Here is a 12081-nt window from a genome sequence, read left to right on the forward strand (position 1 = left end):
AGCCACCGACTGGGGGTGGGGCAGCGCAAAGCGTGGAGAGGGGTAGTTTGGCCTGGCCAAGCTCTTTGGGCCAAGGTTTCTGCCTCCGTAATGTGAGCTTTGGGAGGGCAGGAACTTGGCTTCTTTCACTGCCATATCCCCAGGACTTGGAGCAGAGGTGTCCAGTAAATGCTGAGGGGATGGATGGATGGATAGATGGATAGGTTGGCGGATGGATGGATGGGTGCATGGATGGATAGGCTGGCAGATGGATGGATGGGTGGATGGATTGGTTGGGCAGGTCAGGACTAAGGACCTCCAGCTTTACCCATTCACTCCTTCACTCAAAGTCCCCTCGTGCATTCATTCCTCATTCATTCATTCCTCGGGCCTGCACTCATTCATTCATGCGCTCTGCCATTCATGCTCACACGGTTCATTCATTCCCTGCCCCGCCGCCATTCCACGGCTCCAGCGCCTACTGGGCACCCCTTGCCTGGGTCAGGCCCCGCGCCCCCCACGGGTGTCCCGGTGGGACGCTGCTGCGGGGGGAGCCGCGGAATCAGCCGCGGCTGCGCGGGGCCGGGGCTGGCGGGGAGCCGGGCTGGGGGCGGGGGGCGGGCGCTCCCTGCGGGAAGCCGGGCGGGGCAGGGGAGCCCCGGCCGCGCCGGCTGCGGGCGCGCTCGGCCTCGGCAGGGAGGGCGGCGGCCGGGAGCGGCGGCGGCCGCGGCCCCGGGGCCATGTGGACGGGCGGCCGGCGGCCGGGCCGCCTGCGCCGGGCGGTGAGTACCTGCGAGCCGGGAGGGCGCGGCACGGCGCCGGCGCGTTGGCGGGGCGGGGCTACCCACGCCGCGGGGCGGGCTCCGCACGGCGACCCAGGCGCGGGGCCCGGGGCGCCCGGCCAGCCTCCCGCGCCTCCCCGCCCTCCCCGCGGCGCCCCCTCCCGTGTCGGTGCGCCTGGGCCCCGCCGGGCACGCTCCGCGGCCTGGGAGCAGAGGCCCGCGCGCGGGGAGGCCGGGAGCGAGGGGCGGGGCCCGCACGGGGCCTCCGCGCGCCGTCCTGCCCCGGAGGGGCCCGTCTCCGCGCCGGGGTCCCATTGGCGGGGTCCTCGGCCCCCACCGCGCGTCTCCGCGGCGGGAGGGAGGGAGCGGGGCCAGGATGAGGCCTGGGAATCCAGGGCCCGCCGCTGCCTGGCGCAGGTAGCCCGGGGACAGGTAGGCCTCTGCCTGCCCTGCCCTGGGAGGAGCGGGCCCGGCCGGCTCTGTGGGGCCCGCGCTCCCCGGGGGGGCTGAGGAGCCCGGAGGGGGCTGGACCAAGGGCTGGTTCATGTTGCCTTTGCAGCGAGTGGGAGCGCCAGCCCCACACACCCTCCTCCTCATGCACCACCTGCCAGGCAGGTGCTCCCATCTCCTCCGTCACAAGAGAGGAAACTGAGGCTCAGGGAGGCGAGGGCTGGCCCAGGGCCGCTCAGCTCGGGTACTCGCCCTCCCGGCACTTGGGTGGGCATGTCTGCCCCAGGGGTTCCGCCTCCTGGCAGTTTTAGTGGTATTTCCTTCCTTGCCTGGGCCCCACCCCTTCAGGGGCAGTGTGGGTGGCATCCCGGAGGCTCCTGCGCCAGCAGGACAGGAGCAGAGTCTGCACCCAGAGCGAGTGGAGTGGCGACGAGGAGCACCTGGCGATGTGGAGCCCTGGGTGGCCCAGGTTGGCCCGCCTGCAGGCCAGGGGTCGAGGCCTCGGGCCACTGGGCAGGCAGGGTCTCCACTGGCCTGGCTCCTTCTCGGTCCAATGGCTCCCCTAGATCCCTGGGGGCCACGGACAGGCCCTTTCCCTTCCCTGGGTCCCAGTCTGCCTTCCACCCACACAGCAGAGGCCCTTTCCACTCCCGGGGCCAGCGAGGGCTGCGGGAGAAAGCCCCCCATAACTGCGGTGTGCGGCACTGCCGGCTGGGGCAAGTGGCTGATGGAGGCGGCTCTGCCTGGCATCTGTGCTGCGCAGGGCGGGAGGCGGCGGCGCGGGCCCTGGCAGCGTCCCGAAAACCTTTAATTTCCCCGACTCTCACTGTAATCAGGGTGGCACAGGAAAGCGAGCAGGGTGGCAGATGCGGCGTCTTCCCGGCTGCTCAGCACGCCGGCAGGGCGAGTGTCCGCCGGGCGGTGAGGAGGACCCTCCCTGAGCTATTACACTTCGGTTCCCGCACCCTGTGTTCCTCTGATCACCAGAACCTGGAGCTGCGCGCACCTGAGACTGAGTGGAAAAGCCGAGGGTTGCCTGGAGTCTGGGCCAGGTGGGATGGGCTTCCCAGGGGCTGGTGCGGGGAGTGGGACATCTCCAGGTCAGGGAGGGGAAGTGAGCCAGACAGTCTGGAATAGGAGCCCATCTACTCTCAAAGCCTCTTGGGCCAGGGTCGGGCCCACAATAGCTGCCATTTATTGAGCACCTACTATGTGCCAGGTCTAGTATAACCATTGTCCCACGTCATCTCCATGGCACCTCTTGGAAGTAGTTCCTCTCTTCCCATAGGCCAGTGGTGTTCAACCTGTGGGTCCCGACCCCTTTGGGGGTCGAACGACCCTTTCACAGGGGTCGCCTAAACCATTGGAAAACACATATATAATTACATATTGTTTTTGTGGTTCATAACTATGCTTTCATTATGTTCAATTTGTAACAATGAAAATGCATCCTGCATATCAGATATTTACATGACGATTCATAACAGTAGCAAAATCACAGTTATGAAGTAGCGACGAAAATAATTTTATGGTTGGGGGTCACCACAACATGAGGAACTGTATTAAAGGGTCGTGGCATGAGGAAGGTTGAGAACCACTGCTATAGGCCCTTAAGGACATGAAGAATGAATGAAGGAATCGAGCAATGAATGGATGAATGAATGATGGGTGGATGGGAGGGAAAGGCCTGGGGGGAGGGGAAGAGTGCAGGGACCAGAAGAGGCTCAGTCCTGCTGGAGTGCGGAGGTCAAGGGCAAGGCCAAGAGGTAGGGAAAGGTGGTTTCTCCCCTCGAATCAGGTGAAGATCCCCAGGACAAAACCAGGAGTAATCCCGAGGCTTCTTGTGTTGTCTAGAATTCCCCGGCTCCTCCTGCCCCAGAACTGGTCTCTAGCCTGGTAGAGGGGCGTGGATGGGAGGCTGCAATCTTGGATTCTAGTTCTTCCTCTGCCACTGATTCCCTGTGTGACCTTGAGCAAGGCCCCACCCCTCTGTGGGCTCAGTGTCTGGGGTTCAACACCTCTCACAGTCCAAGGACTGACTTCCATGGCCTGAGAACAGGCACAGATGGCAGGCCGTGGTGGCAGAAGCTGGCCAGAGCTGGGATGAGTGAGTGAGTGAGTTCTGCATTCACCCGCATATTCTCCCCATGCACCCCACTCAGCGCCATTCACTGGGTCCACTTAGGTGAATCTGAGGAAGACCCTACCCTTCCAGAGCTCACAGTCTGTCGGGAGACACTGACCTTGCCCAGTGTGGTAGGTGTTCCTGGTTTTTCCTGCCCTCCAGCCATGAAGGGGACCCAGCAGTGGCCACAACCCCAGCAGGTCATGAATCTGGAGGCCAGTGCAGCAGCCCCTGAGGGTTTCCTGGGGTGGGGATCAGCGAGAGCCCAGCTCTGAGCCAGGACAGGGGACAGCAGTCATTTGCTCCATTAGCAAGCCCTGAACCAAGTCAGGGATGGAGCTGGGCCTGGCCTGGGGAAGAAGGACATGGAAAGTTCCAGTCCCGCTATGGGTGGTATGTGTGGGGATTATGGGGCACACAGGTGGAGGAGCAGTGTGAGGTGGACTGAGGGGGATCGTGGTGGATGGATGGACGATGATGGGGGGCATGAAGCAGGACAGACCAGTGGATGGATGGATGGATGGATGGAAAGCTAGAGGAGTAGACGAATGGGAGGACATAAGTGGCAAGATAAATGGAGATGGATGAGAGGATGGATGGAGGAATGGATAAGGATGGAGGACTGACTGGAAAAGCAGAACAAGATTCCAGCGGTGGATACATGGGTGGGTTGACAGAAGGGAGGATGGATTTCTGATGCATATGGCAAGATGGGTAGAGGAATGGATAGGAGATCTAAAATGGATGGGTAGATGCCAGCAGACGGATGGATAAAGGGGTGGATGGATAGAGACATGAGGAAATGGATGGAGGCTAAATGGATGTAGTCAATGCATGGGGCTAGGGTGGATGGATGGAGACTTGAATGATATCAATGAGATGATGGTATAGGAATGGATGGGTGGATGGGTGGATACAGGAAGAGTGAATGGCTAGTATTTAATATTTTATTTTTTAAAATATATTTTATTGATTTTTTACAGAGAGGAAGGGAGAGGGATAGACAGAAACATCGATGAGAGAGAAACATCGATCAGCTGCCTCCTGCACACCCCCAACTGGGGATGTGCCCGCAACCAATGTACATGCCCTTGACCAAAATCGAACCTGGGACCTTTCAGTCCACAGGCCGATGCTCTATCCACTGAGCCAAATCGGTTAGGGCAGTATTTAATATTTTAGAAAAAATTAAATAAACCTGGTAGCACTGGACTCACATCCTCACGTGGCAACCATTGTGAGGTTGAGTGGCTATAAGTCCTTTATTTTTTAAAAAATATTTTTAATTGATTTCAGAGAGGAAGGGAGAGAGAGAGAGAAGCATCAATGATGAGAATCATTGATTGGCTGCCTCCTGCACGCTCCCTACTTGGGACTGAGCTCACAACCCAGGCATGTGCCCTTGACCGGAATCCAACCCGGGATCCTTCAGTCCGCAGGCCAGCACTCTATCCACGGAGCCAAACCGGGTAGGGCTGCCACCAGCCCTTTAGAGGGGCAATCCCTCCACAGCCTCCTGCAGACCTAACCAGTCTGCTTCACACACTGATCTGCCTGGCCTCGGAGGCCTTTGGGCTTTGATCCCTACTCTAAATCCTAGGGGACATCCAGTCCTTCTCTATTCCCAGGGAGGCAGTGAGTTTAGTCATCTCAATGACATTTCTCCTCGGCCGACCTGTGCAGTCATCCGCCCAGGACACATCTCTGATGGCCCCATCTCCCCATGTCATCAAGAACAGCACGTGTGGAGAGTGGCAAGGGCGCCCCCTCTCCCGCCACCACAAAGTAGGTGCCTCAGGTCAGCCCCTGGTGTGCTGGGGTCTGAAGGACACCCCCACGGTCTCAGCCTGACCTGATACTCATCAGAGAGCTCGGTTACTCCCAGAATTGGCAACTTCAGAGCATTTCAAATGGGCTACCCCTTTTGCAGAATCAAAAACAGCCCAGGGTCAGCTTGGCCGGCATGGCTGTGGTTGAGCCTTGACCTATGAACCTGGAGGTCACAGGTCAGGGCACATGCCTGGGTTGTGGCCTCAGTCCCCAATGTGGGGCATGCAGGAGGCAGCTGATCAATGAATCTCTTTCATCATTGATGTTTTTCTCTCTCTCCCTCTTTCTTCCTTCTCTAAAATCAGTTTTAAAAAACACATCTTTAATAGAAAAAAAACAGCCCCGGGTTCTGGGGCAGCCCTGTCGCCTGTACCACTGTGTCATCCAGGAAAGGTCTCGTTTGTTCCTAAATGCACGGACTCAGGCATGGGAGGTGGGCCAGTGCACGAATGGACACATGTGTATGGGTGGATGCACCTGTGGACAGACAGCTGGAGGCATGGATACTCGATATAACTAACAGGGATGGATACATGGGTGAATACATTGATGACTGGTGGATGGATGGATGGGTACAGGAATGACAGGATGAGTAGATGGGTGAATGTATGTCAATGGATGGCAGGTTCGGGCATGGAAGGAGGCACTGAAGCATGAATGGTACATGCCAACAGATGGATGGTTACAGGGCTGGCTGGCTGGTCGGATGAGCGGGACATCTTTACTCCCTAGATGCTGGTACCCGATGGTGTGGCAGGGAGGCAGGGCTGGAAGACACGCTGAGGGATGATAACACCGAGGTGAGGTGTCTTGTAAAGACAGGCGATCAGCAGGAATCCTGCAGGGACTTCCTTGTCTGGGGGGACTTCCTAGCACATCTGGATGGATGTGCATGGATGTGGGGACTTGAGATAGCTGATGCCTGTGACCCCCTTAAGGGTCTCAGGCCAGCGTGGAACTCTCCAGAAGTGAGGAGGCAGCGTGGTTCAAAGCACACATGTGAGGATTTCCAGGCCTCAGTGTACTTGTCTGGAAAAGGGGGTAGTAATGGACAGCTCCGCACAGGAATGAGTGAGTGTCCTGGCTGAGCCCCCAGAACACTCCTGTGACCACACATGCTAGGGAATGGACAATTCAGAGCCCTGTGCTAAGGAGCCCTGGCCTGAGGTCCTACTACGTGCCAGGCTCCATGCTGGGCCGCCCAGCACCATCATGGTGTTTGCTGCATCAGGCCAGCCTTGGCCGCTTGCAGTAACCTTAGGGCCCACGTCCCCCTCTGTGAACCAGTAGCAATTCCCAGTTTAGGGATTACGTTTAGGAGAATGAAAGGAGGTGGGGCTTAGAGGTCTTCGCAGATGCCCAGCATGCCATCTCTGCCAGGTCTTCCCGGTCCAGCCCCAGCAGGCAATGGCAGCAGGGTCCTCTCTTAGGGCTCACCCCCCCCTCAAGGGGGTGGGGGAGTGGGGGATGGGCAGAACAGGCAGTGATGGAGGGGCTGAGGGAGTCCTAGGAGGAAACGAGGTGTGAGTGCGTGACCATGGGGTCCCCATCCTGGGTTAGCTGCATCTGAACCATGTGACCTCCCTGAGACTCCGCTTCATTTTAGCACAAAACAGAGGTCACAGCTGCCCCACCTCCCAGGGCTGGATGGAGATTCGGGCAACGATGCGGGTACACGCCCAGCACGGATCATGGCACACAGTAGGGCTCAGGAAGGGGCTGAAACAGATGAGTCAAGAGGCAGGGCTGCTGGGCCAAGAGAGGCAGCCCAGGCTGCAAGAGGTGAGCAGGCCCAGACTGCGAGCGCAGCAGCCGACAGCATCCTCCAGGGCCTCTGGCCCAGGCGGCTGAGAGCCAGTGGGTTGTTATGACAACGGGAACTTGTCTGATGCAGCCGGGAACTTGTCTGATGCAGTCGGCAACTCTGGGAGAGGCTCAGAGGACCAGCTGGCCGAGGCCCCCAGAACACTCCTGTGACCACACATGCTAGGGAATAGACAAATCAGAGCCTTGTGCTAAGGAGCCCTGACCTGAGGTCCTACTGGGTGCCAGGTTCCTTGCTGAAGGCACCCAGCACGTGCTGTCTTGCACCATTTTCCACTACTGCCTGTGGGCTGGGGATTGCTCTGTCCGGATATGACAGTGAGGAGGAGAGGTGACTTGCCTAGGGTCCTGCTGGGGTGCTGGGGTGGTGTTTGACCTTGGATCTGCCTGTCTCCAAGTCCTGTTCCCACGGTGATGGAGCAGGGGCTGGATGGCTCTTGCTGCAGAGGGGGCTGTCCAGGTGTAAAGGGGTGGCCATCAGGGGAGTGCAGGGGTGGGAGGGACACTGTGCATTCCCAAAAGCCTGGGATCTCTCCCAGGAGGGCCACACCCAGCTGGGGAGAGCTTGGGAGCCGACAGCCTGGACCTGTGACACGTTCACTTACACAGACATTCAAGATCTGCTTACTGAGCACCTGCTGGTCCTCACCTATCCCGGGTTAGCTCTACCCTCGGCCCTGTGCAGAGAGCTGGGACAGAGTGGACACAGATAATAAACAAATGGTCACAAGCATGTTAACTCCAGCTGGGGGCCGTGGTATGAGACCAGGAGTTATAAGAGGCTGTTGCCGGGGTCTCTGATCTAATATGGGGGGTGGGAGGGGTCAGGCTGTTGACCTGGGGCCCTGAGAATTAGGTGATGAGAAGGAGGGTAAGGAGACAGGGAGTCCGAGTGCCCCTGGCAGAGGCCCTGTGGCAGACAGAGCTCCGCACCGTTCAGGAATGTGATGGGAGTTTCGGGAGGAGGTGCACAGCAGCAGAGACAGAAGACACTGGGCCGCCCGAGCCTTGCAGAGCATATGAAAGTGTGACATTGTCTGGTCATCTGGTCTGAGATTTCAGAAGTTCACACTGGTAGGCGTGAGGCATGAACTGAGCTGAACCAGCAAAGGGTCAGGGGCCCCAGGAGGGGTGATTGCAGGTGAGACCTGGTGGCACCTGGAACCTGCAGGGTTGACGGTGGGGATGTAGGGAGGTGAGAACATCTAAGAGGAGCTGAATCCCCGGGGCCTGACAGTTAGGTGTGGGGTCAGGGGAGACGGAGAGGGAGGGGTCCAGGCAGCTCCCAGTCCTGTCTCCAGCAGCTGAATTCGTGGAGTTTTTCAGACATTCAGTCAGGGTGCTGTGGGTCATCCAGAGAGGTGTGCAGCTAAGCCCAGCAAAGAGGGGGTCCCTAGCACTTGACTTAAGATGTCTAGGCACAACCAGGTGGGCAGGGGCAGGGGCACAGCCATGAGCAGGCAGTGCCAAGCAAAGCCTTGGCCATGCTCCAAGCAGGGATGGTGGAGGCCACCAGCTGGCCAGCCCAGGTCTGGGGCTGCCCCTCCCCCATCCCCCCCCCCCCCCCCCCAGCAAGCCTTCCTTTGGCTCATGCAGCCGGGTCCCAGGAAGGAGTCCTGCCTGGACCCCGGCTCCCGGGATGCCAGGAGTCAGGCCATCTCCCTTCACACAAAGGAAGAAGTGCCCAGGCCTGGCTCTGGCGCTTCTCTGGGTTAACTCCCTCATCCAGCTCCCCATCTAGCTCTTCCCTGGGCCCCATGTACCGAAGGCTCTACCCCCAGCATCATCAGCTGCTGGTCCTCACCTATCCCGGATTAGCTCTACCCCCAGCATCGTCAGCTGCTGGTCCTCACCTATCCCCGGGTTAGCTCTTCCCTCACCATCATCAGCTGCTGGTCCTCACCTATCCCGGGTTAGCTCTACCCCCAGCATTATCAGCTGCTGGTCCTCACCTATCCCGGGTTAGCTCTTCCCTCACCATCATCAGCTGCTGGTCCTCACCTATCCCGGGTTAGCTCTTCCCTCACCATCATCAGCTGCTGGCCCTCACCTATCCCGGGTTAGCTCTACCCTCACCATCATCAGCTGCTGGTCCTCACCCATCCCGGGTTAGCTCTACCCTCACCATCATCAGCTGCTGGTCCTCACCTATCCCCTGGTTAGCTCTACCCTCAGCATCATCAGCTGCTGGTCCTCACCTATCCCGGGTTAGCTCTACCCTCACCATCATCAGCTGCTGGTCCTCACCTATCCCCGGGTTAGCTCTACCCCCAGCATCATCAGCTGCTGGTCCTCACCTATCCCGGGTTAGCTCTTCCCTCACCATCATCAGCTGCTGGTCCTCACCTATCCCGGGTTAGCTCTTCCCTCACCATCATCAGCTGCTGGTCCTCACCTATCCCGGGTTAGCTCTACCCTCACCATCATCAGCTGCTGGTCCTCACCTATCCCGGGTTAGCTCTACCCCCAGCATCATCAGCTGCTGGTCCTCACCTATCCCCGGGTTCCCCCTGAGGAACTGCACACAGCGGCTAGTAACGGAGATGGCATAGGACCGTAGCTTAAACAAGATGGGGTTACTCCTCTCACGTTAATGAGGGTCCGGAGGCAGGGGCCGGGGATGGCACTGGTGTGCCGACTCCGTGGTCATGAGGAGCCCAGGTTCCCTTGTCTTTCTGCTCCTCCTATGTTTACATATGGCTTCTGTACAAGTTTGCCTCGTGGTGCCATAGAGCTGTAACAGCTCCAACCATCACTTCCATGTTCCAGATAAGAAGCAGGAGGCTGGGGAGTGGGCGCAAAAAAAGGCAACAGGCAAGCTGTCTGATCCCTGTTACAGAGTTCTCCCAGAAGTCATGCCCCACAAATTCTGTTGATATCTTATTGGCTACCCTTTGGCTGCAAAGGAGCCTGGGAAATGCAGTGTTTGTTTTTTTTTAGCTAGGTGACTTGCCTTCCAGAAAAAATGAGGCCTCTTTACTAAGGAAGGATGGGAGAACAGTGGGCCACCAGCAGCCTCCTCCACAGCCTCCCTCCTTCAGGCCCTGCCTTCACCCTGTCCCTGCGCCCAGCACCGCACCTGGCAGGGGAGATGAGGAGATACTGGAGTGTGTGAGGCCCAAAGCAGGGCTGCTCCCCGTACACAGCAGGTGCTCATTCGTGCAGGCTGCCTCCCCAGGCAGACGCAGAGCCCAGGACGCGACCTTGTCCTCTCTAGCACTTTCTAAGCCCCGAGCCCCGCTCCCGATTAGTGAGAATCAATTTAGGGGGCGGGAGGCTCTCCTGCCACGTGCTCTGTGGATCGATGGGCAGGCGGGCGCTGGACAGTCACTCTGCCCAGTGAGGGATGGGCTGGCCAGAGAGGGCCCTGTGAGAGGAGAGAAGTGGGGTCAGGGAGGCACTGGCAGAGGCTTGACTAAGGAAGATGCTGTCGGGGGCCAGCTCCCAGGCCCGGGGCCCTGACCCCGGCAGCCGCAGACAGGATAGCCATGGCCCCCTCATGGAGCCCAGGGCCCAAGCCCCCAGGGAGGGAGCATGCAGAGAGGACCCTCGAAGCCACAGACCTAGCCCCAGCCCAGCTGGGAACCCTGAGGACCAGACGTCTGGCCCCAGCTGGGCAGCATGGCCTGGCCAAGAGGAGACACGGGCATCGCCTAGCCTGCCGTGTACCCCCAAGCCCCCAAGCACTGGCGGCGAGCCTGCCAGCGGCCCCCTCGCCCGCCTGGACCGCCGCCGGGAGGCCAGGCTGCCTTTTTCTAGGTTCCTGGATGAGGTCACAGGGCAGGTGCTGGACCCGGGGACCTTGGAGGCCTTCCGGGGCCCCCGAGGCCGCAGCCCAGAGCCCTCCCCTGGTGAGCGAGGCCCGGGCTTAGCCCAGGAGCCCCTCCCAGGAGCTGCAGACCCAGAGAGGACCCTGGCCCTGAGCCCCCAGCCGTCCTCAGAGGTGACGGCCGAGGCTGCAGGCAGATTGGGGTCCAGCCAGGCGGTGGAGACCAGCGGGACTCACGTGGGCAGCGGCGAGCAGGAAGGCCTGGCTGCCTCCCCTGGGCAGCCTCCGAGCCGGGTGAGTCTCAGCCCCAGATCATCCTCAGCCAGGCAGCCGGCCAGAGTCCGCTGAGGCCCCTTCCTGCCCCTCCACGTGCCATTTCCCCCCAGTCCCGGTCCCGGCTCCCTCCCTCGGAGCACCTGCACCGCACCCCTTTGATAATCTGAATCTCTAAGGTGAGATTCTGGCTTCGGGCAGGCAGGCCTGAGTGTGCCCGAGCAGCGATAGCAATAACAGCACCGCGCGCTGGCAGAGCCCTCGGGGGGGTTCCGCCGGATTTCATATCATCCCAACCCGCCCCCCCCCCCAGCCTGAACCAGACACCTCCGCCCGAGGCAGGATGTCACCGTCTGTCAGGCAGCGAGGGGGTCCTCGTCCCCATTTCATGGGGTTGAAAATAGCCCTGGGGAGTCTGGGCTTGGACCGGGGTCTCTCAGCACCTCAGCACCCCCTGCCACACACACTGGGCCTCAGACAGGTGGGCGGGAGGACTCTGCGAGACCTCCGTTGTCCTGGGGATGGAGCTCTGCTGGGCGTCAGAACTGCCGCACCCCACGTGCTGGTACCCCAACCTCGGCACTGACCTCCTATCCCCGAGATCATCCGTGTCCCCTGAGGCCGGGGTGGGTCCTCGTGGGCTGTCCAAGACGTTGCCCCTGTCCCCGTACTCCCTTCCCAACTTCTCCCAGCACAGGACTGCGGTGGGGGCCACGGGGCCAGGTTGGTGGGGATCTCGACCAGGCCCTTCCCAGAAGGTCTTCCCTGTGGGTAGGTTGTTTTAAAAACAAAATCCTGGGTGAGATACTTGCTGGATCCGTGACAAGATACAGCTGGTACTTGCTGACAGTTTACTAGTGTTCTGACCCCCAAGCCTCAGAGCGCCCCCGGAGTTCTCAGCTCCAGGGTCTGCTGGGCGCTGTGTGACCTTAGACACGCCCCCACCCCTCCGGGCCTAGTTTCCCAGGAAGTAAAAAGGAAGTAGAGGATCGTGATTTCCCCTTTGCCTTGTCAGAGGGAAACCGTCCGGCAGGAACCCAATAAGCATC

General features: G+C 59.8%; 1 protein-coding gene across 5 annotated transcripts in view; it reads left to right on the forward strand.

Annotated features, from left to right (window-relative positions):
- The first annotated feature begins 714 nt into the window (after nucleotides 1-714).
- Nucleotides 715-12081, forward strand: part of BEGAIN (brain enriched guanylate kinase associated) — a 37840-nt gene continuing 26473 nt past the window's right edge. For 2 of the 5 annotated variants that reach the window (XM_036316916.1, XM_036316927.1), the window contains exon 1: nucleotides 718-761. In XM_036316916.1, coding sequence (XP_036172809.1) covers nucleotides 720-761 — 42 coding nt within the window. In that variant the 5' untranslated portion in view covers nucleotides 718-719. Of the gene's footprint in view, nucleotides 762-12081 lie in introns of all 5 variants that reach the window. The other 3 variants (XM_036316890.1, XM_036316897.1, XM_036316945.1) reach the window with 2 other exon arrangements.

This window comes from Myotis myotis, unplaced genomic scaffold (assembly GCF_014108235.1).
Source record: "Myotis myotis isolate mMyoMyo1 unplaced genomic scaffold, mMyoMyo1.p scaffold_m19_p_1, whole genome shotgun sequence".
Lineage (NCBI taxonomy): Eukaryota > Metazoa > Chordata > Mammalia > Chiroptera > Vespertilionidae > Myotis > Myotis myotis.